Here is a 27,313-nt window from a genome sequence, read left to right on the forward strand (position 1 = left end):
TTTAGATCAGTGTTATGCACTTCCAACCATTCCTGAACCTGAGACCAGAAAGAGGCTACCTGAGGGCAATATCAAAATAAATGGTCTATTGATTCTGAATCCTCACAACAAAATATGCAGAGTTTCAATGATTTTATGCCCCAAATATTCAACATGTTGTTAGTGGCAAGAATTCTATATAATAATTTTAGCTGAAAAGCACGAAGTCTTAAATCTTGCGTCATTTTATATATCAACTCATACACCCTGTACCATGGAATCGATACATCAAAAATATCTTCCCAACTATTTTGCAATCTGTATGACACAGTTGTCAAGATACTGGTCCTCAAATCAAATTGGTATACTTTACTATTTATGCTATTTTTATTCCTGTGGCAGTTTTGATCCTTTACATTGGGAAGACAGACCAGTTCCCTACCTCCATGTAGGTAGAGTTAAAGTGACTATGTATAGATAATAAACAGAGAGTAGCAGCAGTGTAAAATAGGGGTCTGGGTAGCCCTTTGATTAGCTGTTCAGGAGTCTTATGGCTTGGGGGTAGAAGTTGTAAGAAGCCTTTTGGACCTAGACTTTGCGCTCCAGTACCGCTTGCCAAGCAGTAGCAGAGAGAACAGTCTATAACTAGGGTGGCTGGAGTCTGACCATTTTTAGGGCCTTCCTCTGACACCGCCTGTTATATAGGTCCTGGATGGCAGGAAGTTTTGCCCCAGTGATGTACTGGGCCGTACATACTACCCTCTGTAGTGCCTGTGATGCAACCAATTAGGTTGCTCTAGATGGTGCAGCTGTAGAATCTTTTGAGGATCTGAGGACCGATGCCGAATCTTTTCAGTCTCCTGAGGGGGAATAGGTTTTGTCATGCCCTCTTCACGACTATCTTGGTGTGTTTGGACCATGATAGTTTGTTGGTGACGTGGACACCAAGGAACTTGAAGTTCTCAATCTGCTCAACTACAGCCATGTTGATGAGAACGGGGGCGTGCTTGGTCCTCCTTTTCCTGTAGTCCACAACCATCTCCTTTGTCTTGATCACGTTGAGGGAGAGCTTGTTGTCCAGGCACCACACGGCCAGAGAGACCTCCTCCCTATAGGCTGTCTTATCATTGTCGGTGATCAGGCCTACATGACACTGTTGTGTCATCGGCAAACTTGATGATGGTGTTGGAGTCATGCCTGGCCATGCAGTCATGAGTGAACAGGGAGTACAGTAGGGGACTGAGCATGCACCCCTGAGGGACCCCCGTGTTGAGAATCAGTGTGGCGGATGTGTTGTTACCTACCCTTACAACCTGGGGTAGCCCATCAGGAAGTCCAGGATCCAGTAAGTGTTCCTTTTGTCCAGGTGGGAAAGGGCAGTGTGGAGTTCAATAGAGATTGCATCGTCTGTGGATCTGTTGGGCGGTATGCAAATTGGAGTGGGTCTAGGGTTTCTGGGATAATGGTGTTGATGTGAGCCATTACCAACCTTTCAAAGCACTTCATGGCTACGGACGTAAGACTTATGGGTCTGTAGTCATTTAGGCAGGTTGCCTTTGTGTTCTTGAGCACAGGGACTATAGTGGTCTGCTTGAAACATGTTGGTATTACAGTCTAAATCAGGGACATGTTGAAAATGTCAGTGAAGACACCTGCTAGTTGGTTAGCACATGCCCGGAGCACACATCCTGGTAATCCGTCTGGCCCCGCAGCCTTGTTTATGTTGACCTGTTTAAAGGTCTTACTCACGTCGGCTACGGAGAGCATGATCACACAGTCATCCGGAACAGCTGATGCTCTCATGCATGCCCCAGTGTTGCTTGCCTCAAAGCAAGCATAGAAGTGATTTAGCTCATCTGGTAGGCTCGTGTCACATCTCTGACCTCAGCAGCGAAACCAACCCTAACTATGCCATTAGCGTAAAAACAGTAGAAATCACGACAAACGCTCTCCAAAATCAATTATCGGGCGAAGGCCTTGTAAAGTTTCTCTCCAGTTTAGCCCTGATGTCTTGCCATCAAAGATTGGCATCGGTCCAATACCACAGTGGACAGCTGAAGCACGAGCAGGAAACGGTAGACATAAAGGGACAGGTGGAGAGAACCGGGAACTAATGACAAATGCAGGAAAGGGATACATTCTGCAAGCTATGGAACTGCGTTTGAAAACTGATCAAAAATTTTGATGACGAACGAACACAAAATCTTCAAGAAAATCGTCTTCTACATGAACAAAATCGCATTCTACAGGAACAACTCAAAACCTAAATACGATGATGTCCACGCCAAACTAGCTAAATCTGAAGAGTTATCTACAAACAGGAGCGCACAACTTGATAACATGCATGCAGTTTTGTTACTCAAAGTAACAATGTTCTACTCCAAATGCTGCAGATCAAAGACGATCAGTTAACCTGTTATGGCTAGGGGGCAGTATTTTCACGGCCGGATAAAAAACGTACCCGATTTAATCTGATTATTACTCCTGCCCAGAAACTAGAATATGCATATAATTATTAGCTTTGGATAGAAAACACTCCAAAGTTTCTAAAACTGTTTGAATGGTGTCTGTGAGTATAACAGAACTCATTTGGCAGGCCAAAACCTGAGAAGATTCCATGCAGGAAGTGCCCTGTCTGACAATTTCTTGGCCTTCTTGATTATCTCTAACCATTACAGGGGATCTCTGCTGTTACGTGACACTTCCTACGGCTCCCATGGGCTCTCAGAAGGCGGCAAAAAGCTGAATCGTGGCTTTGCAGGCTCTGGCTGAAAAAAAGTAGCGCGTTTGGATAGTGGCCAGTAACAGTACTATGAAACTCAGGCTCGTGCACGAGTGGACTCCATGTTTTATCATTGAACGAAAACCACCACTCCCGGTCGGAATATTATCGCTTTTTTACGAGAAAAATGGCATAAAAATTGATTTTAAACAGCGGTTGACATGCTTCGAAGTACGGTAATGGAATATTTAGATTTTTTTTGTCACGAAATGCGTCATGCGCGTGACCCTTATTTACACTTCGGATAGTGTCTTGAACGCACGAACAAAACGCCGCTATTTGGATATAACAATGGATTAATTTGAACCAAACCAACCATTGTTATTGAAGTAGCAGTCCTGGGAGTGCATTCTGACGAAGAACACCAAAGGTAATCAAACTTTTCTAATAGTAAATCGGAGTTTGGTGAAGGCTAAACTTGCTGGGTGTCTAAATAGCTAGCCGTGATGGCTGGGCTATATACTGAGAATATTGCAAAATGTGCTTTCACCGAAAAGCTATTTTAAAATCGGACATATCGAGTGCATAGAGGAGTTCCGTATCTATAATTCTTAAAATAATTATTATGTTTTTTGTGAACGTTTATCGTGAGTAATTTAGTAAATTCACCGGAAACTTGCGGGGGGTATGCTAGCTCTGAACGTCACATGCTAATGTAAAAAAGCTGGTTTTTGATATAAATATGAACTTGCTTGAACAAAACATGCATGCATTGTATAACATAATGTCCTAGGGTTGTCATCTGATGAAGATCATCAAAGGTTAGTGCTGCATTTAGCTGTGGTTTTGTTTTTTGTGACATTATATGCTAGCTTGAAAAATGGGTGTCTGATTATTTCTGGCTGGGTACTCTGCTGACATAATCTAATGTTTTGCTTTCGCTGTAAAGCCTTTTTGAAATCGGACAGTGTGGTTAGATAAAGGAGAGTCTTGTCTTTAAAATGGTGTAAAATAGTCATATGTTTGAAAAATTGAAGTTTTTGTATTTTTGAGGAATTTGTAATTCGCGCCACGCCGATCATTGGATATTGGAGCAGGTGTTCCGCTAGCGGAACGTCTAGATGTAAGATTAATGAACACAATGACTAAGTAGGATGACAAATCAGTAGAACTCATTGAAGTCACTGACCAAATGAATGATGAGAAAACTCAGGTGATGAAGATGGAAATATTGATTTCTAAGCAAGCGGAGGAAATCTCATCACTGAATCTCTCGCTCTGAACTCATGACGTCAAGAACAATGACAGATAAGTATGAGGCCGAAAGGAGCAAGTGCGACACTCATGTCTCCAAAATCAGTACTCTAAGCGCTAAAGTGGATTCTCCAATGCAGCAGAATACCACCCTTAGGTACAATCTAATCACAGGAGTGAAGACGATAGGTTTCAGACTTTGCCTCCATGTGCCCCTCAGGCTTCTGCTCTTGGCCATTCGGGACTGAGTAATATGGCGCCTCTTCGCCAACAAAGCCAAAACTTGACTTCTCCTCTTGGCCTTCCGGACCCAATTTCCCCACAGGATGAAGCCAACCCCGTTCCAGGTCAGCAAAATGATACTGAGACGTTCCTTGCTGATAAAGACGACGCATTGGATTGCTACCCAAACGCCAAGGGTTCTGACAGGGTTTACCTGTTGAAGTGAATGTCGAATAGACACATGACGAGGTTCATTCGTTTACAACAGCAACACGTGCTTAACGACTACACTAAACTTGCCACAGTTTTGAAATTAGAATTCAGTGGTTCTGCGACTCGCAAACACGATAGCGCACTGGCTAACACTGTCAAACAAGCTCGGAATGAACACCCAAAAGCTTAATATCATAGGCTTCGTTCAGCTTACTTTGGCCTACTCACTGAAATTGGAATGGAAGAACTGTTACCATTCAAATAAATGTTTCTGTCGAACATGTATCCCACCTTCATTACCTACTTGGTCCCGACAGCCCATGTTGGCTTGCCTATCTTACAACTCAGAGAGCTTGCAAGCGCAGCTTTTGAGGCATTAAAAGCTCTCAACGCTATGAGCCCTGACCACTCGGTTTTGAAGTTTGACCAGGAGCACTCACTCCAGTTAGAGGGTGCATTATCAGGTATTGGAACATTGAGAGATGACGCACAACAACGGTTTATACCACAAAACCACGATTCCAATAACCTCTGCGGTCGAAATAACTGTAAAGTACGTCGCCATTGAAATGACTACCGCTACAATTGACCTGTTCGCTATGTTACTGCACCCCACCCACACAAAGTGTCAGAGCACAACGGTAACAAAGGGTTAAAGGACAATCAAAACATAGACCAATGCTCTCTAGAAGTTCCACTACGTGAAGAACTAAAGCGAGAAAAAATTGAGAAAAGGGTAAAAGATAAGTCACAAGGACTAGACAGGAAATTGCCGGACACCAGGTCCGCAGGAATTAACAGAATTAGTGCTTTAAAAATCAAATTTCTAACTCGAAACTCTATTCAGGGCCCGCTCGATCAAAAAACAAGCCCACAGGCTTTGTCTACAGACTCTGATAAAGGTTGCGAAGAAAAAGTTCAAAAGTTTAGCTAAAGCCAAGCCCACTCAAAGTCCGAAAAGTTGATCTGCCTTTACCTTGTACAGAAATGGCACATCACGTCGTTGTGAATGACAACGCCACTTTGTGGGGAATATGTCCATTAAACAGCCATACCTGGAAACAGTCCTGGAGGACTGCTTAACTTGATTCGGGTGCGACAATATTGCTCCTCTCTCAAACATTGTTTGATGATCTCAAAAGGGTTTTGAAGCCAACTAAACGTTTGTTAGAAGTGGAACAATGCGACACTACACTTCGAGGGGTCACTCAGACTACCTCAACTCTCACATTGAGAGTCATGCTGAAACTACACTTCCAGGACATATCGATTGTTCACCCTGTGTATGTTACCAGCCTTGAATCTGAAACCCTGCTATTCGGAGCAGACTTGATGGATTGGTTACTCCCACTGATGGATTGGAAAACCAACCACGTATGGTCACAGGTCACAGTGCTTATCCACTGACCACACTGTCTTCCCCTAATGCTAGCTGCAACGCAGTCATCCACAAGGGCTTATCTATCAAAAGTACCCCTTGGGAAAAAGATGTTTCGAAACCTCTTGGTACAGAATCTGATCCAAGGAGATATTACGATATCTCAACACATTCCATCAGCAAACCTGATTGACCATTATTTAATGATTACGATCCAGCAGTCTCTGTGAATAAGCAACTTCCCTCCTTGAGGTCTTGCAATACTGTAGTTGAGATGAACTTTTCTTGCTCTTCAGACACTTTCGCAAGCACTGCGGCCGCCTCAGCAAGAAAAACATTTATGCTTCCGATGATACATCTTCCACTTTGTGGGGGACTGTCACCCTTTACAATGACACTAATGGTGTCAGTCCCGCAACTGACCCGATGACTCCCACTGTTGAAAGAGGTTGCCATACGCAGACGCTGTGGTGACTGACAAGCCTCGACAGCCACTGAGCGTTTTGAAACACAAACACCAGGAGATTTGGTTGAAAGGTTACAGTCATTCTCATAACAACACGGCCGCTCGTTGTTATGACTCGTACATAGGGTCCAATCTTTTTATTTGTACCTCGGATACCAACACCAACCGCTGGTGGGGGGGTCCTGAAACACAAAGGGGGGAATAGTAGCCCAGACCCATGATGAGCCTCATCGAGGCCAATGGGGGGTTCGAGACCACGTGCAACATCGTACGAGGCCTCCAGAGCAGAAAACAAATCTAGTTGTACACTCCCCTATGAGAACAGTGAGGAGCAGACAGACCCCAAAACAGGGATAATCTCAGAACACGTCTAAGATATTACTGAGGTGTACCACACTGGTCGTAAAAGAAGTCCAGTGAACTTCCACCTCCAAAACAAATGGCAAAAATAGTAATCTTGCCATGTGTAGTTTCAACTACAATACAACTAGTAAAGTGCTCTAATCATGTGTTCCGGTAGGACAATATTTCAGAATAAATCGGTGGGACAACTGGTCCCCTTGAGTACCAGTACCAATGCTACCACAGTCAGTCCAGCAAAAATCAGTAAGAAGATTAGAGACCTCACAAGTCAAATTGCTATTGATAATAGCAACAGAGGAGTTAGTAGTCACTCAGATTGCAACACGTGTAAGGGGATCTCCAGAACCCTTGTCTGATGGTTAACACACATGCCAGTAATAAATAGAACCCTCCATTCAGGAAGAAAGTTATTAGAAGTCATAAACCATGATCACACCGCATACGACTGGTTCAGTGCTTAGAGAGTACTTCCGTCGTGAGGTTATGTCCTCCGTGGATAACATAGCTATGAAATAGACTCCTTCATACCTATCACCACTACAATGGTGTAAGACACATTGATGTTAGGTAAAACTAATACAGGTCCCCTTAACACATCTTTAGGTTGACATCATTTCTTACTGACCTCCAGGCATCGACCTGGAAATTATCTGACGTCAGACTTATTCTGAACAGGTTGCAACCTACCAGGAGACTTGGTTCTTTCCGTTGGCATGTGCGCTTATGTAAGCAAAAACACACACGTACAACGGAACATTTTAGTGAGGATTTATGCTCTTCCCACTTAAGGGTCCAAACAAAACACCAGCCTTAGTAAAGTAGAACATTTACTCTTAGGCCTTTTTGACTCTACAGCTACAGCACTCGCCAGTTTCTCCACAGAGGTCCATAGGTCCTCCCTGTAGACTGCCCGAAGCTGGTGCCTTGCAGTTGTAGACTTATCATATAGTTATCAACTTAGGATAGTGCCTAAGCAACACACCGCAAATTAGGAATGCCCTAGATATGACATTAGACAATGCCATGACAGGGTAATTTTGCCAGGACCTTGGACGTACAGCTGAAGTCGGAAGCTTACATACACCTTAGCCAAATACATTTAAACTCAGTTTTTCACAATTCCTGACATTTAATCCTCGTAAAAATTCCCTGTCTTCGGTCAGTTAGGATCACCACTTTATTTTAAGAATATGAAATGTCAGAATAATAGTACAGAGAATGATTTATTTCAGCTTTATTTCTTTCATCACATTCCCAGTGGTTCAGAAGTTTACATACACTCAATTAGCTTTTGGTAGTATTGCCTTGAAATTGTTTAACTTGGGTCAAACGTTTCAGGTAGACTTCCACAAACTTCCCACAATAAGTTGGGTGAATTTGGCCCATTCCTCCTAACAGAGCTGGTGTAACTGAGTCAGGTTTGCAGGCCTCCTTGCTCGCACACACTTTTTCAGTTCTACCCACACATTTTCTATAGGATTGAGGTCAGGGCTTTGGATTGGCCAACCGGATATCCGCTGCCCATCCTTGTGGTGGACTGCTCCACTTTCAGAGAGCCTACCAAGGTCAACCACCAGAGGGGGACCGCAATGATGATCCACAATCAGGACATCCCTTGGTCATAATTTTTTTGTTGGTTTGCAACTTATGGATAATCACAAGATTCAAGCCACCAGAGGGGGGCTGTCATGACGTGCCCTGGGGGGAGGATCATAGCCCCTCCCCCTCTCTCTCTCTCTCGCTCTCTCTCTCGCTCTCTCAATTCAAGTCAAGGGGCTTTATTGGCATGGGAAACATATGTTAACATATGCCACTTGCCAAAGCAAGTGAAGTAGATAATATACAAAATTGAAATAAACAATAAAAATGAACAGTAAACATTACACTCATAGAAGTTCCAAAAGAATAAAGACATTACAAATGTCATATTATGTATATATACAGGGTTGTAACGATGTACAAATGGTTAAAGTACAAAAGGGAAAATAAATAAACATAAATATGGGTTGTATTTACAATGGTGTTCGTTCTTCAGTGGTTGGCCTTTTCTTATGGCAAAAGGTCACAAATCTTGCTGCTGTGATGGCACACTGTGGTATTTCACCCAGTAGACTTGGGAGTTTATCAAAATCTGGTTTGTTTTCGAATTCTTTGTGGATCTGTGTAATCTGAGGGACATATGTGTCTCTAATATGGTCATACATTTGGCAGGAGGTTAGGAAGTGCAGCTCAGTTTCCACCTAATTTTGTGGGCAGTGTGCACATAGGCAGACCTGGCTCTCAAGAGAAGACAGGCTATGGCGGCCTTTCTCAATAGCATGGCTATGCTCACTGAGTCTGTACATAGTCAAAGCTTTCCTTAAGTTTGGGTCAGTCACAGGGGTCAGGTACTCTGCCACTGTGTTCTCTCTGTTTAGGACCAAATAGCATTCTAGTTTCCTCAGTTGTTTTGTTAATTCTTTCCAATGTGTCAAGTAATTATCTTTTTGTTTTCTCATGATTTGGTTGTTTCTAATTGTGTTGCTGTACTGGGGCTCTGTGGGGTCTGTTTGTGTTTGTGAACAGAGCCCCAGGACCAGCTTGCTTAAGGTACTCTTCTCCAGATTCATCTCTCTGTAGGTGATGGCTTTGGTATGGAAGGTTTGGGAATCATCTCCTTTTAGGTGGCTGTAGATTTTAACAGCTCTTTACTGGATTTTGATAATAGTGGGTATCGGCCTAATTTTTCTCTGCGTGCATTATTTGGTGTTTTATGTTGTACACAGAGGATATTTTTGCAGAATTCTGCATGCATATTCTCAATTTGGTGTTTGCCACATTTTGTGAATTTTTGGTTGGTGAGCGGATCCCAGACCTCACAACCATGAAGGGCATTGGGTTCTCTAACTGATTCAAGTATTTTTTAGCCAGATCCTAATTGGTATGTCGAATTTTATGTTCCTTTTGATCGCATAGAATGCCCTTTTTGCCTTGTCAGATCATTCACAGCTTTGTGGAAGTTACCTATGGTGCTGATGTTTAGGCCAAGGTATGTATAGTTTTTTGTGTGTTCTTGGGCAACAGTGTAGATGGAATTTGTATTTGTGGTCCTGGCGACTGGACCTATTTTGGAACACCATTATTTTGGTCTTACTGAGATCTACTGTCAGGGCCCAGGTTTGGCAGAATCTGTGCAGAAGATCTAGGTGCTGCTGTAGGCCCTACTTGGTTTGTGACAGAAGCACCAGATCATCAGCAAACAGTAGACATTTGACTTCAGATTCTAGTAGGGTGAGGCCGGGTGCTGCAGACTGTTCTAGTGCCCAAGCCAATTTTGTTGATATATATGTTGAAGAGGGTGGGGCTTAAGCTGCATCCCTGTCTCACCCCAAGGCCCTGTGGGAAGAAATGTGTGTGTTTTTTGCCTATTTTAACTGCACACTTGTTGTTTGTGTACATGGATTTTATAATATCGTATGTTTTCCACTTTCCATCAATTTGTACAGCAGACCCTCATGCCAAATTGAGTCGAAGGCTTTTTTTAAATCAACAAAGCACGAGAAGACTTTGCCTTTGTTTTGGTTTGTTTGTTTGTCAATTAGGGTGTGCAGGGTGAATATGTGGTCTGTCATACGATAATTTGGTAAAAAGCAAATTTGACATTGCTCAGTACATTGTTTTCACTGAGGAAATGGACGAGTCTGCTGTTAATGTTAAATGCAGAGGATTTTCCCAAGGTTCCTGTTGACGCATATCCCACGGTAGGTATTGGGGTCACATTTGTTCCCACTTTTGTGGATTGGGGTGATCAGTCCTTGGTTCCAAATATTGGGGAAGATGCCAGAGTTAAGGATGATGTTAAAGAGTTTTAGTATAGACAATTGGAATTTGTTGTCTGTAAATTATATCATTTCATTGAGGATACCATCAACACCACAGGCCTTTTTGGGTTGGAGGATTTTTATTTTGTCCTGTAGTTCATTCAAGGTAATTGGAGAATCCAGTGGGCTCTGGTAGTCTTTAATAGTTGATTCTAAGAATAGTATTTGATCATGTATATGTTTTTGCTGTTTCTTCTTTGTTATAGAGCCAAAAAGATTGGAGAAGTGGTTTACCCACAAATCTCCATTTTGGATAGATAATTCTTTGTGTTGTTGTTTGTTTAGTGTTTTCCAATTTTCCCAAAAGTGGTTAGTGTCTATGGATTCTTCAATTACATTGAGCTGATTTCTGACGTGCTGTTCCTTCTTTTTCCGTAGTGTATTTCTGTATTGTTTTAGTGATTCACCATAGTGAAGGCGTAGACTCAGGTTTTCTGGGTTTCTATGTTTTGGTTAGACAGGTTTCTCAATGTCTTTCTTAGGTTTTTGCATTCTTCATCAAACCATGTCATTGATGTTCATTTTCTTTGGTTTTCTGTGTGAAATTGTTTGATTTGATAGGGAAGCTGAGAGGTCAAATATACTGTTTAGGTTTTCTACTGCCAGGTTTACACCTTCACTATTACAGTGAAACATTTTGTCCAGGAATTATATATCTCTTTGTTCAGTGTATATACTGTATATGTGATCCGTTTCAGGAAACTAGGTGTATATAGTGGGTCACTACTTCACAGGAGAGACGTTTGAAAGTGAAAACATTGTTTTTTAATCAAAATGCGTTTTTTTTGGCCAAAATGCCTTCTCAAACATGTGAACTTTCATGGGCCTTAATGACAAACTTGTATGCCATCTGTAAATACTACTACAATTGTTAAATTACGTGCCTAGTTGGTTTAGCCAACGAAAAAGAATGCAACCTTCCCTCTAGCCATGATTGGCTGAGATAATCTGTGGGCTGGACATACCGAGAGATGAGTTTGGATTGGTCTGACATATGGCATGCTTCTGTTTATTTGAGCTGGCAATCCTTTATAATCTAGGCAATCCTGTCTAACACAGCTTTTTTTTGTATGTATCGCGTAGTAAAAGTGTTAAGTGCATAAGTGTTGCTCTCCACTTTCTGGAGGGCCGAGTTTTGAAATCAGTGAAATTTGAGTATTCCGGATTACATCTTCAAACTAAGGGCAACCATTGGCATCCGACAGGAGACTCGTTCATCCACAATGTATATGGCTAAAAAAGTCTAGCTAGTTACATTTTCAGATACTACATTTTTCTAATTTTGACAGAAAGTGCTTTCATTTCAAGTTGAAGTGTACTGTTAGCTAGCTAACGCTAGCTGGCTGGCTCGCTAGCTAATATTACGTGTATGTTTTTATTATTTGTATCACAGAGCAATTTGCTTGGCTAGATATAGCCTAATATTAGCTAGCTAACATTGAACCTGGTTGGTTAGTTATCTGCAAATTCATGCAGGTGTAACATATGTAAATCATCATTTATTTCTGTTGCTGTTGTTAAATAGGAAACAGCACGTTAGTTGTGTAGGGCTTAACGGTATTGATGGCTGTCGATGGGAAAATCTGTAGCATGAAGACAACTGTGTTAGCAGTGGGCTTATGTGACCATTACGTCGGTGTATGCGAACTAACACATTTATTTACAGCAATCATATGCCAAAGCACATCCCAGAAAGCCCCTCAATCCCTAACAGGTACCATATACCCACACATGTATAAATCAGTAATGTACATCAAACTTGTACACATTGTAAAATATAAAACAGTATTCAGAACGTGACCTACCCCTTGCATCACATTTTCATACTGGGAAGACCTGACGTTCACGATCTCCCCCTATCTGCAAGCGGGGCCAATCACAACACACCTTATTGTCATCAGAGTTGAACCAACCAATAAGAATGCTTGAACATTAAATACACCTTTCTTTAGAGGCAAGTGGAAACATAACCAACCCTGTTACACAGGGTAGTAATGTCATGAGGTGGGATTATGGGTCATTATTTACCTAGCTACATGTCTTAACAAAAGACTCCACTATGCAAGCAACCATTTCGGGTGAGTTTCAATTTCAGAGCACTCCCGCCTGAGTGTGCCAGAGCGCAGAATAACTGATGAATTTACAAATGCTCAACACCATTTGAATATGGCCGGTGTCAGTAAACATTGTTAAAAAAGCGTAATTAAATTGTTGCCAGCAGCACAGTTACAGTCACCAACGCTCTGCATAACATAAAACAGTTCTGCAAGGGCCATTAAAATGGTCAGAGTGGGGTGTTCTCTCATTTGTGACTGGAAGTAGATAGCAAGCTAGCCAATGTTAGCCAGTAAGCTTGGGTGCTTGACTGCCATTGTGAGGTCAGAACGTTCGGATCAACCATACTCATTGGCCAGAGCATCCAGTGTGCGCTATGAATTTATGAATGGACAATCTGACAGCACAGTTGCAGTCACCAACGCTCTAGATAACATAACAGCCTAACCAGCTCTGCTAGGGTGAGTAATGGTCAGTGAGCTGTTCTCTCATTTGTGTCTGGAAGTAAATAGCAAGTTAGCTTGGGAGCTTGACTGTTAGTACAGAACGCTTGGATCAATCCCTAAAGAGATGGGTGGGGCTAAACCTTAAGAGGGTGTGAACGATACTGAATGGGTGTAGACAAAGAAGGGCTCTCCAGTAGTATTACAAAAATATTCAAAGGCCATTTTCTCAAAGTGAGTTTACAAGTTTATCAACTTTCAAAGCAGAATTACTTCCCCATTGTTCCTCAATGTTAAGTCCTGACCATAGAAAGATGTTATTTTCTATAGTAGAGTAGGTCAGGGCGTGACAGGTTTTTTTTCTAGGTTTTCTATTTCGATGTTGTCAGGTTTTAGTTTTGTATTTCTATGTTGGGGTTTTGTTTGGGATGATCTCCAATTAAAGGTCTCTAACTGGAGATCATACTTAAGTAGGGTTTTTTTCCACCTGGGTTTGTAGGAGATTATTTCTGAGTTAGTGTATGTTTCTACTCTGCGTCACGGTTTGTTGTTTTTGTTCGTTCAGTTTATTTGTGTATGTATTGCAAAGTTTGACAGTGAAAATAAAATGTGGAACGACACACATGCTGCACTTTGGTTCGCTTCTTCCTACGACGACCGTGACAGAATCTCCCACCACCAAAGGACCAAGCAGCGTGCCCAGGAGAAACAGGAATGGACCTAGGAGGAATTTCTGGACGGGAAAGGACCCTGGAGTTAGGCTGGGGAGTATCGCCGTCCTAAAGAGGAGATTGAGGCAGCGAAAGCGGAGCGGTGATATTACGAGGCACTATACCAACCACGAGGCAAGTGTGAGAGGCAGCCCCCAAAAATGTTTTGGGGGGGCACACGTGGAGATTGGCAGAGTCAGGGTGGAGACTTGAGCCAACTCTCCGTGCTTACCGTGGAGAGCCAAGGGGTGAACCAAAGCCAGTCAGAGAGTCAAGTGAGGAGCTCGACGCAAGATTCCGGAGAGAGGTGCTGGCGTGGGCGGGCGTGCTGAGGAGCGTGACATCAGTCCGGTGCGTCCTATGCTACCTCCCCACACTCGCCGTGAGGTGTGCGTCATCAGCCCGGTTCCACCTGTACCAGTCCCATGCATCAGGCCTCCAGTGCGCCTGCCCAGTCCGGGGTGTCCTGTGCCTCCTCTCCGCACTCGCCCTGAGGTGCATGTTACCAGTCTGGTGCCACCTGTGCCAGCCCCACGCATCAGGCCTCCAGTGCGCCTGCCCAGTTCAGTGTGTCCTGCTCCCCGCACTCGCCCTGAGGTGCGTGTTACCAGTCTGGCGCCACCTGTGCCAGTCCCACGCATCAGGCCTCCAGTGCGCATTCCCAGTCCAGAGCTTCCGGCGACAGTTCCCAGTCCAGAGCTTCCGGCGACAGGTCCCAGTCCAGAGCTTCCGGCAACGTTTTACAGTCCAGAGCTTCTGGCAACGTTTTACAGTCCGGAAACTCCTGAGACGGCCCACAGTCCGGAACCTCCTGAGAGGGCCCCGCAGTCCGGAACCTCCTGAGAGGGCCCCGCAGTCCGGAACCTCCTGAGAGGCCCCGCAGTCCGGAACCTCCTGAGAGGCCCCGCAGTCCGGAGCCTCCTGAGAGGGCCCGCAGCCCGGAGCCTCCTGAGAGGGCCCGCAGCCCGGAGCCTCCTGAGAGGGCCCGCAGCCCGGAGCCTCCTGAGAGGGCCCGCAGCCCGGAGCCTCCTGAGAGGGCCCGCAGCCCGGAGCCTCCTGAGAGGGCCCGCAGCCCGGAGCCTCCGGCGGCGGCCCGCAGCCCGGAGCCTCCGGCGATGATCTACAGTCTGGTTCCTCCTCCGACGATCCACGGTCCGGTGGTACTGAAGCAGAGGGATCAGCGGGCGGAGCGGGGGTTACGCCCCGAACCGGAGACGCCTCCTCTGTTGGAGGAACCCTGGGATAAGAAGGTTATGTGTACTGCACCAGAGCCGCCATAGACAGTAATTACCCACCCACCCTACCCTCCGTTTTTGTTTTTTTGGGTGGTTTTGTTGTTTTTGTTTGGAGGGGGGGTACTGGGGGGGGGGGTACTGTCACGTCCTGACCATAGAAAAATGTTATTTTCTATGGTAGAGTTGGTCAGGGCGTGACAGGTTTTTTTTCTAGGTTTTCTATTTCTATGTTGTCAGGTTCTAGTTTTGTATTTCTATGTTGGGTTTTGTTTGGGATGATCTCCAATTAGAGGCAGCTGGTCCTCGTTGACTCTAATTGGAGATCATACTTAAGTAGGGGTTTTTCCACCTGGGTTTGTGGGAGATTATTTCTGAGTTAGTGTATGTTTCTACTCTGCGTCACGGTTTGTTGTTTTTGTTCATTCAGTTTATTTGTGTATGTATTGCAAAGTTTCAGAGTGAAAATAAAATGTGGACCGACACACATGCTCCACTTTGGTCCGCTTCTTCCTACGACGACCTTGACACTCAACTGTAGTGGATGATATAACATTTTGTAGCTCTTAGTCTCTACTTTTATCCATTGCAAAAAACACAATATAAAATGTTTCTACTTAAAACCGGTTTGTACCGGTCGGACACATATATATATATATATATATATATATATATATATATACAGTACCAGTCAAAAGTTTGGACACCCCTACTCCTTACCCGATTTTTCATTTTTTTACTATTTTATACATTGTAGATATTACAATTAAGAAATAACACATATGGAACCAAAACAGTGTTAAACTCATCAAAATAAATTTTATATTTGAGATTCTTCAAAGTAGCCAGACCTTTGAATGTTTATTTTAGTGCAGTCACAGAAAACATAATGCAATCTGATGAAACTGGCTCTCCTGAGGACCGCCACTGCTGAAGAGGATAAGTTCTTTAGAGTTACCAGCCTCAGAAATTGTGGACAAAATAAATGCTTCACAGAGTTCAAGTAACAGACACATCTCAACATCAACTGTTCAGAGGAATCAGGCCTTCATGGTTGAATTTCCGTCAATTTCTGCAAAGAAATAACTACTAAATGACACCAATAATAAGAAGAGACTTGCTTTGGCCAAGAAACACGAGCAATGGACATTAGACCAGTGGAAATCTGTCCTTTGGTCTGATGAGTCCAAATTTGATGTCGTTGTGAGACACAGAGTAGCTGAACGGATGATCTCTGCATGTGTGGTTCCTACCATGAAGCATGGAGGAGGAGGTGTGATGGTGTGGGGGTGCTTTGCTGGTGACACTGTATGTGATTTATTTAGGCACACTTAACCAGCATGGCTACCACAGCATTCTGTAGTGATACGCCATCCCATCTGGTTTGCACTTGGTGGGACTATCATATGTTTTTCAACAAGACAATGACCAAACAAACATCCAGGCTGTGTAAGGGCTATTTGACCAAGAAGGAGAGTGATGGAGTGCTGCATCAGATGACCTGGCCTCCACAATCACCCAACCTTAACCAAATTGAGATGGTTTAGGAAGAGTTGGACCGCAGAGTGATGGAAAAGCAGCCAACAAGTGCTCAGCATATGTGGGAACTCTTTCAAGACTGTTGGAAAAGTATTCCAGTTGAAGCTGGTTGAGAGAATTCCAAGAGTGTGCAACGTTGTCATCAAGGCTACTTTGAAGAATCTAAAATATATTTTGATTTGTTTAATACATTTTTTGGTTACTACATGATTTTAAATGTGTTATTTCATAGTTTTGATGTCTTCACTATTATTCTACAATATAGAAAATAGTAAACATAAAGAAAAACCCTTGCATGAGTAGGTGTGTCCAAACTTTTGACTGGTACTACACATATATATATATATATATATATATATATATATATATATATATATATAGTGCATTCAGAAAGTATTCAAACCCCTTCCCTTTTCCCATATTTTGTTACGTTACAGCCTTATTCTAAAACAGATCAAATATTTTTTTCTACACACAATACACAATATTTAGTCTACACACAATACCCCATAATGACAAATTGAATACAGGCTTTTAGAAATTTTTGCAAATATATTAAAAACAGAAATACCTTATTTACAAAAGTATTCAGACCCTTTGCTAATAGACTCGAAATGAAGCTCAGGTGCATCCTGTTTCCATTGATGATCTTTGAGATGTTTCTACAACTTGATTGGAGTCCACCTGTTGCAAATTCAACTGATTGGACATGATTTGGAAAGGCACACACCTGTCAATAAAAGGTCCCACAGTTGACAGTGCATGTCAGAGCAAAAACCAAGCCATGAGGTTGAAGGAATTGTCTGTAGAGCTCCGAGACAGGATTGTGTCGAGGCACAGATCTGGGGAAGGCTACCAAAAAATGTCTGCAGCATTGAAGGTCCCCAAGAACACAGTGGCCTCCATCATTCTTAAATGGAGGAAGTTTGGAACCACCAAGACTCATCCTACAGACTCATCCTGACCAAGAACCCAATGGTCACTCTGACATAGCTCCAGAGTTCCTCTGTGGAGATGGGAGAACATTGCAGGAGGAAAACCATCTCTGCAGCACTCCACCAATCATACCTTTATGGTAGAGTGGCCAGACGGAAGCCACTCCTCAGTAAAAGGCGCATGACAGCCCGCTTAGAGTTTGCCAAAAGGCATCTAAAAGACTCAGACCATTAGAAACAAGTTTCTCTGGTCTGATGAAACCATGATTCAATTATTTGGTCTGAATGCCATGCGTCATGTCTGGAGGAAACCTGGCACCATCCCTACGATGAAGCATGGTGGTGGCAGCATCATGCTGTGTGGATGTTTTTCAACGGCAGGACAACGACCGTAAACACACAGCCAAGACAACGCACGAGTGGCTTCGGGACAAGTCTCTGAACGTCCTTGAGGGGCTCAGTCAGAGCCCAGACTTGAACCTGATCAAACATCTCTGGAGAAACATGAAAATAGTTGTGCAACGAGGCTCCCCATCCAACCTGTCAGAGCTTGATAGGATCTGCAGAGAAGACTCGGAGAAACTCCCCAAATACAGGTGTGTCAAGCTTGTGGCGTAATACCCAAGACTCAAGGCTGTAATCACTGCTAAAAGTGCTTCAACAAAGCACTGAGTAAATGGTCTGAATACTTATGTAAATTTGATATTTCAGTTTTTAATTTGTAATACTTTTGTAAAGAATTCTAAATGTGCTTTTGCTTTGGTATTGTTATTATGGGGGCTCCCGAGTGGCGCAGCAGTCTAAGGCACTGCATCTCAGTGCTAGAGGTGTCACTACAGACCCTGGTTCAATTCCTGGCTGTATCATAACCTTCCGTGATTGGGAGTCCCATAGGGCGGCACAGAATTGGCCCAGCGTCGTCTGGGTTAGGGTTTGGCCGGGGTAGGCCGCCATTGTAAATAAGAATTTGTTCTTAACTGACTTGCCTAGTTTAAATAAAAAAACAATTAAAAACCCATCAAACACCTTTGGGATGAATTGGAACGCTGACTGCAAGCCAGGCCTAATTGCCCAACATCAGTGCCTGACCTCACTAATGCTCTTGTGGCTGAATGGAAGCAAGTCCCCACAGCAATGATCAAACATCTATTGGAAGCCTTCCCAGAAGAGTGCATGCTGTTATAGCAACAAAGGGGGGACCATCTCCATATTAATGCCCATGATTTTGGAATGAGCTGTTTGACAAGCAGGTGTCCACATACAGTGCATTCGGAAGTATTCAGACCCCTTGACTTTTTTCACATTTTGTTAGGTCACAGCCTTTTTCTAAAATTGATTCAAATGTTTTTTTCCCTCATCAATCTACATCTATTTATTAATTTAAACTTTATTTAACCAGGTAAGCTAGTTGAGAACAAGTTCTCATTTACAACTGAGACCTGGCCAAGATAAAGCAAAGCAGTGTGACAGAAACAACAACACAGAGTTACACATGGAATAAACAAGCGTACAGTCAATAACACAATATAAAAAAGAATGTCTATATACAGTGTGTGCAAATGGCATGAGGAGGTAAGGCAATAAATAGGCCATAGTAGCAAAGTAATTACAATTTTGCAGATTAACACTGGAGTGATAGATGAGCAGATGATGATGAGCAGATGATGGTGTGTAAGTAGTGATACTGGTGTGCAAAAGAGCAGCAAAGTACATAAAAACAATATGGGGATGAGGTAGGTAGATTGGGTGGGCTATTTACAGATGGAGTATGTACAGCTGCAGCGATCGGTAAGCTGCTCAGATAGCTGATGTTTAAAGTTAGTGAGGGAAATGTAAGTCTCCAGCTTCAGTGATTTTTGCAATTCGTTCCAGTCACTGGCAGCAGAGAAATGGAAGGAAAGGCGGGCAAAGGAGGTGTTGGCTTTGGGGATGACCAGTGAGATATACCTGCTGGAGCACGTGGGTGTTGTGAGTTGAAATAAGGAAGAGCTTTACCTAGCATAGACTTATAGATGACCTGCAGCCAGTGGGTCTGGCGACGAATATGTAGCGAGGGCCAGGCGACTGGTCGCAGTGGTGGGTGGTACAAGGCGCTTTGGTAACAAAACGGATGGCACTGTGATAGACTACATCCAATTTGCTGAGTACAGTATTGGAAGCTATTTTGTAGATGACATCGCTGAAGTCGAGGATCAGTAGGATAGTCAGTAGGGTAAGTTTGGCAGCGTGAGTGAAGGAGGCTTTGTTGCGAAATAGAAAGCCGATTCTAGATTTGATTTGGACTGGAGATGTTTGATATGAGTCTGGAAGGAGAGTTTACAGTCTAGCCAGACACCTAGGTATTTGTAGTTGTCCCCGTATTCTAGGTCAGAACCGTTCAGAGTAGTGATGCTAGTCGGGCGGGCAGGTGCGGGCAGCGAACGGTTGAGAAAAGCATGCATTTGGTTTTGCTAGTGTTTAAGAGCAGTTGGAGGCCACGGAAGGAGTGTTGTATGGCATTGAAGCTCGTTTGGAGGTTAGTTAACACAGTGTCCAAAGAAGGGCCAGATGTATACAGAATGGTGTCGTCTGCATAGAGGTGGATCAAGGAATCACCCGCAGCAAGAGCGACATCGTTGACATATACAGCGAAAAGAGTCTGCCCGAGAATCGAACCCTGTGGTAACCCCATTGAGACTGCCAGAGGTCCAGACAACAGGCCCTCCGATTTGACACACTGAACTCTGTAGTTGGTGAACCAGGCGAGGCAGTCATTTGAGAAACTAAGGCTATTGAGTCTGCTGATAAGAATACGGTATTTGACAGATTCGAAAGCCTTGGCTAGGTCGATGAAGACGCCTGCACAGTGCTGTCTTTTATCGATGGCGGTTATGATATCGTTTAGTACCTTGAGCGTGGCTGAGGTGCACCATGACCAGCTCGAAACCGGATTGCACAGCGGAGAAGGTACAGTGGGATTCAAAATGGTCAGTGATCTGTTTATTAACTTGGCTTTCAAAGACTTTAGAAAGGCAGGGCAGGATGGATATAGGTCTATAACAGTTTGGGTCTAGAGTGTCACCCCCTTTGAAGAGGGGGATGACCGCGGCAGCTTTCCAATCTTTAGTGATCTCGGACGATACGAAAGAGAGGTTGAACAGACTGGTAATAGGGGTTGCAACAATGGAGGTGGATCATTTTAGAAAGAGAGGGTCCAGATTGTCTAGCCCAGCTGATTTGTACGGGTCCAGGTTTTGCAGCTCTTTCAGAACATCTGCGATCTGGATTTGGGTGAAGGAGAAACTGGGGAGGCTCGGGCAAGTAGCTGTGGGGGGTGCGGAGCTGTTGGCCGGGGCTGGGGTAGCCAGGAGGAAAGCATGGCCAGCCGTAGAGAAATGCTTAATGACATTTTCGATTATCATGGATTTATCGGTGGTGACCGTGTTTCCTAGCCTCAGTGCAGTGGGCAGCTGGGAGGAGGTGTTCTTGTTCTCCATGGACTTTACAGTGTCCCACATTTTTGGGGAGATAGAGCTACAGAAAAAGCTAGCCTTTGCTATCCTGACTGACTGTGTGTATTGGTTCCTGACTTCCCTGAACAGTTGCATATTGCGGGGACTATTCGATGCTATTGCAGTCCGCCACAGGACGTTTTTGTGCTGGTCAAGGGCAGTCAGGTCTGGAGTGAACCAAGGGCTATATCTGTCCTTAGTTCTACATTTGAAAGGGGCATGCTTATTTAAGATGGTGAGGAAATTACTTTTACAGAACGACCAGGCATCCTCGACTGACTGGATGAGGTCAAAATCCTTCCAGGATACCTGGGCCAGGTCGATTAGAAAGGCCTGCACGCAGAAGTGTTTTAGGGAGCGTTTAGCAGTGATGAGGGGTGGTTGTTTGACCGCGGACCCATAGCGGATACATGCAATGAGGCAGTGATTGCTGAGATCCTGATTGAAAACAGCAGAGGTGTATTTGGAGGGCAAGTTGGTCAACTTAATATATATGAGGGTGTCCATGTTTACAGATTTAGGGTTGTACCTGGTGGTTTCCTTGATAATTTGTGTGAGATTGAGGGCATCTAGCTGAGATTGTAGGACTGCTGGGGTGTTAAGCATATCCCAGTTTAGGTCACCTAACAGAACGAACTCTGAAGATAGATGGGGGGTCAATGAATTCACATATGGGTCCAGGGCACAGCTCGGATCTGAGGGGGTCTATAACAGGCGGCAACAGTGAGAGACTTATTTCTGGAGGGATTCATTTTTAAAATTAGATGCTTGAACTGTTTGGGCATAGACCTGGAAAGTATGACAGAACTTTGCAAGCTCTCTCTGCAGTAGATTGCAACTCCTCCCCCTTTGGCAGTTCTATCTTGATGGAAAATGTTGTAGTTGGGTTTGGAAATCTCAGAATTTTTGGTGGCCTTCCTAAGCCAGGATTCAGACACGGCAAGGACATCAGGGTTGGCGGAGTGTGCTAAAGCAGTGAGTAAAACAAACTTAGGGAGGAGGCTTCTGATGTTAACATGCATGAAACCAAGGCTTTTTCAATTACAGAAGTCAACAAATGAAAGTCCCTGGGGACACGCAGGGCCTGGGTTAGCCTCCACATCACCCGAGGAACAGAGGAGGAGTAGGATGAGGGTACGGCTAAAGGCTAGCAAAACTGGTTGTCTAGTGCGTTGGGAACAGAGAATAAAAGGAGCAGGTTTCTGGGAGTGGTAGAACAGATTCAGGGCATAATGTGCAGACAGGGGTATGGTGGGGTGCGGGTACAGTGGCGGTAAGCCCAGGCACTGAGTGATGATAAGAGAGGTTGCATCTCTGGACACGCTGGTTATACTGGGTGAGGTCACCGCATGTACAGTGGGACTAGGGGCTCCGCAGTAAACTAAAACAATGATAATTATCCTAAACAACAGTATACAAGGCATATTGACATTTGAGAGAGACATAAAGCGAGGCATAAAGAAATCACAGGTGTTGATTGGGAGAGCTAACTAAGACAACAATGGGTAAGACAACAACAGCTAATCAGCTAAGACAACAACAGGTACAATGGCGATGAATGGACAGAGAGGGTCGGTTAGCTACACACAGGGCCTGAGTTCGAGGCTAGGGCCGACAGATAAACAAAGGTAAACAAAGTGGAGTACCGTGATAAATGAACAGTCCAGCAGGCATCAGCTATGTAGCCAAGTGATCATAGGGTCCAGTGTACAGCAATAGATGGAACAGGGAAGCCGCAGGGTAGTCGTTGCTACACTGGCACACGGGAGACACTGCGTTTAAAGTTAGCAGTCCGGGGTAAGTAGAAGCGTCTGCTCTGATGTCCGGCAAAGGCTGGTTGAAGACACAGCTGATGGAATTGCATCTGCGGACCAGTCGTGGTGGTACAGCGGGGCAAGGTGTCGACGAACGGACCGGGCCAAATGGCAAAAGATGTATTGTAGTTGTGGTAATTTCGTTTGCTAGCTGGGAGATGTGCCTGGCTCAGGGCTAGCTTCGGGGCTGGGTCACTCAGTGGCAGCTAGCTAGCTGTGATGATCAATGGTCCAGGGTTTATGGCAGGAATCCGGCGTTAGGTCAGGGCTCTGTGCAGGCCAGTCAAGTTCTTCCACAATGATCTTGACAAACTATTTCTGTATGGACCTCGTTTTGTGCACAGGGGCATTGTCATGCTGAAAAAGGAAAGGGCCTTCCCCAAACTGTTGCCACAAAGTTGCAGGCACAGAATTGTCTAGAATGTCATTGCATGCTGTTAAGATTTCCCTTTACTGGAAATAAGGGGCCTAGCCCGAACCATGAAAAACATCCCCAGACCATTATTTCTCCTCCACCATACTTTACAGTTGGCACTATGCATTTGTTCAGGTAGCATTCTCCTGGTATCCGCCAAACCCAGATTCATCCATCGGACTGCCAGATAGTGAAGCGTGATTCTTCACTCCAGAGAACACGTTTCCACTGCTCCAGAGTCCAATGGTGGCGAGCTTTACACATCTCCATCCGAAGCTAGGCATTGTGCATGGTGATCTTAGGCTTATGTGCGGCTGCTCTTCCATGGAAACCCATTTCATGAAGCTGCAGATGAACAGTTATTGTGCTGACGTTGCTTCCATAGGTAGTTTGGAACTCTGTAGTGAGTGTTGCAACCAAGGACAGACATTGTACATGCTACGCACTTCAGCACTCGGCGGTTCCGTTCTGTCAGCTTGTGTGGCTTCCCAATTCGCGGCTGAGCCGTTGTTGCTCTTAGATGTTTCCACTTCACAATAACAGCACTTACAGTTGACTGTGGCAGCTCTAGCAGAGCAGAAATTTGATTAACTGACTTGTTGGAAAGGTGGCATCCTAAGAAGGTGCCACGTTGAAAGTCACTAAGCTCTTCAGTAAGGCCATTCTACTGCCAATTTTTGTCTATAGAGATTGCATGGCTATGTGCTCGATTTTATACAGCTGTCAGCAATGGGTGTGGATGAAATAGACGAATCCACTAATTTGAAGTGGTGTCCACATACTTCTGTATATATATTCCGGACTCTTACATTGCTAGTTTTAATATTTATATATTTCTTTATTCCTTTATTTTTTATTTTTTTTTGGGGGGGTGCACATGTATTGTTAGGTACTACTGCACTGTTGGAGCTAGGAACATCTGCATTTCGCTATAACCACGATAAGATCTGCAAAATATGTGACCAATAAAATGCTAGTTGATTTTGACTTGAATAGAAGCCATGATTTCAGGAGAGGACTGTATAGCTTTTGCAAACCCAATGTTCCCTGAAGTATTTTAACACAAAATAAAGCTGTGGAAATTGTTTGAAGGCCAGTGGTTGTAATGTAAATGGTATTTTTAAAGTCCTATTTGATTGTTTGCTATTCATTTAGAGCACGTTCTTAGGTATCATCCTCGTAAAAATGTACTCTACTGCAAGGTTTCCCAATCTCGGTCCTTGGGACCCCAAGGGGTGAACGTTTTCGGTTTTTGCCCTAGAACTACACAGCTGATTCAACTAATAATCAAGCTTTGATCGTTTGAATCAGCTGTGTAGGGTTTAACCGGGGGTGAAACCTTAGACGTTCCTCCTGTTGGTGATGTAGCAAATCTACACAGGGCTATCATACTGCCATGCTGTCTTCTGCATCATCAATTCAATCTTGCCCAAGTCCCGGGCTAGGCTATTCTATTCTATCAGCTGTTCCATGCATCAATCTGCCTCCCTGCATTGTTACTCTTTCACACTATAGTCCCAACCTAAACCAAACTGTGCTGGCTCTGATATTTTAACATTGTCCTTTCCAGCAAATGTGGTGGATATGTAGGCCAGCTCATTACATCTTGGTTTGGCATGGCTTGACTCAGAGACAGTGGATCACATGTAATGCTGCCGAGGGTTCATTGCCTCTGTGGGATCTCTGATCAGAGCTGTGACTGTGAGACCGAAAAGCGTGAGATAACAACACTTTAGACATATAGGTGATAGCAAAGGCATTCTCGATGATTAATAATGTTTGCAGAGCGCCAAACAATGAAATCTTACCAATTATCTAGCTAGGTGATTCAACTGATGATATATCACAAAGTGATCGTCATCGTGTGATCTTCACCCTGGTTAGATGTACAATGCAAGGGATTACTCTGTTCTATTAGTTCTATGTGCTGTGCATTCTATGTGTTCTGTATGAAAATGTTCTATTTATTATATGTTCTATGGAAGTGTTTTAAAATGTTTCGATATGTTCAGGATATCATTCCACAATTTTAAATGAAACATGTAGCTATGAATTAGGCAAATTAATTAATATTGCGGTAACAGTGAAATATTGCAGTATATATTGCAGTATAAAACAGTGAAAGTTATTCATCCACTGCTGAGTGTATGTGTGTTGTGTTCAATCCAGTTTGTGGGACAGCTCATTGGGTCTTACATTTTTTATCAAATTGATGCTTTCACAACTTCCTGACATTAAATACAAACCAGATAATCAATAAAGTAGCCAAGATGAGGGAACGGATGGAATCGAATCTAAGCCAAGTCATTCACAGATCACAGGTGAGACTACAGTCAAAGAGAGCCACTGATGCTACAGTTACCAATCTCCCCAAAGGTTAGCACTAGAATAGATTATTATGGATAATCAGATCACTCAAAGGTGAGCCTACTAAGAAACCTATCCAATGGTCAGCACAGATTACTATGGCTAAAGTCATAGATCGCCACTGGTGCTAACTAACCTATTTAATCTATCTAAGGGTCTAAGGGTCAGACTCAGAACAGTGGGTAGTAATGATCTAACCCTAATCCTAACCAATCTTTGCAAGGGTCAAACTGACAGATTTGTATCGGTACAGTGAGACTAGATTGCATCATAAGTGTTTATAAGCCCACAGCTTCAGAAGCAAGCCCTAGCCATAACACTAGTCTAACGGATATGGGAATTGAACTCTGCGCTTTAATGCAAAAGCCCATCATTTAGATTCTAATAGCTTATACTAAGAACTCAAAACTCATTAGCATGACTCCAGATGTTTGGTGGTCCATGATGAATAATTTCATGCAGAAATTATGTAATAGTCTAGATCCCCTAACAGTGTTCCCTAAAAGCACCCAAACAGAGATGGGTAGCATCCCAAATGGCACCCTATTCCCTACATAGTGCACTACTTTCGACCAGAGCACTTGGGATGCAGACATGGTGCTACTGTAGTTCTGTCTGGGAACCTTCTCACAACAGGGACAAGTGTTTTTGGTATCTGTGAGGGCTTTTCCAAATCCTCTTTCAGAGCAACCTAGCAGAACGGAGATATTATGATCTGAGACTCTATGAGTGCAGTGCAGCACCCCTAAAATACAGGCCCAGTGTAGGCATAATCCACCTGAGAGAAATAAGCATTATGTATTGTAAAAATATATAAAAGTTTTGAAAATATTAAATCACTTACCTCATGATGGAAATGAACAACATAACATGGAACACCAGGTGCAGGAAACCATTGAGTTGATAAATAATGATAATAAAAACAAAAGCATAATAAAAACATAGGATTTTATGTTACGTAAGGGCTTACCTTCTCTTGGTACTGCCTGCGGGACGAGTCCAGTGATTGGATGAGAGCGGTGGCGTGGCCGACGAACATGGCGTAGCAGGTGGCGCCCACAATCATACTGAGCATGGTGATCCACAGGTCGGACATGCTGACGGGCGCCCGGGCGCCGTACCCGATACACAGCATGTGGCTCATGGCCTTAAAGAGAGCGTACGAGTACTGCTTACCCCACGAGTCATTCTGCAGGGGAGACAGGGGGAGGATGGGGGAGAAGGAGGGAGAGAGAAGAGAAAAGGGGGGAGTTACCGCGGGCTTGTAGAAGATTTACAGCACAGAGAGAGAGGAGGATCTTTCTCTTTGATGGATCACTGAACCTCCACAGAACATCCTGCCAACATACCCTTCATGCTTGGGCACGTTACACTCACAGAGTGCCTAAACCACCCCTCCCTCTCCTCCCTCGCTCCCTCAGTCCTCCTTGGCCAACGCGTGTAAAACAATTGATGGCTGGAAGCGGTGCTAATCAACATTGATTACTTCCATTAGCTGTGTAAGAGTTTGTCTTTGACCTAGGGATCCTTCACTTCACTGAGCTCGACGGAGGAAGCAGAGAGGCGCGGGTTCTGCCTGGTTTCTGCCTTTTCTCTACTGCGTCCCAAATGGCACTCTATTCCCTGCATAGTGCACTGCTTTTGTAGTGTACTATCTAGGGAATAGGGTGCCATTTGGGACATACCCCTTCTTATGGCTGATTACCACAAGTGGTTTAATGGGATTCAGTGCAGAGAGGCAGAAATACAGTCCTATGATTCAGCCCAGATACTATAAACCCTGCTCGAGCCTAGACTAAGCATCTGGTACATTGGTTTGAATCGATAGCATACAGTATTTATACAACCGCATTCT

General features: G+C 43.9%; 1 protein-coding gene across 1 annotated transcript in view; it reads right to left on the bottom strand.

Moving 5' to 3' along the window:
* The window catches only part of LOC115159075 (potassium/sodium hyperpolarization-activated cyclic nucleotide-gated channel 1-like), a 203,474-nt gene that overhangs the window by 56,247 nt on the left and 119,914 nt on the right, over positions 1-27,313 (bottom strand). Inside the window, exon 4 of the mRNA XM_029708447.1 lies at positions 26,429-26,647. Coding sequence (XP_029564307.1) covers positions 26,429-26,647 — 219 coding nt within the window. The remainder of the gene's footprint in view (positions 1-26,428; positions 26,648-27,313) is intronic.

The sequence above is a fragment of the Salmo trutta genome, chromosome 23, assembly GCF_901001165.1.
Source record: "Salmo trutta chromosome 23, fSalTru1.1, whole genome shotgun sequence".
Classification (NCBI taxonomy): domain Eukaryota; kingdom Metazoa; phylum Chordata; class Actinopteri; order Salmoniformes; family Salmonidae; genus Salmo; species Salmo trutta.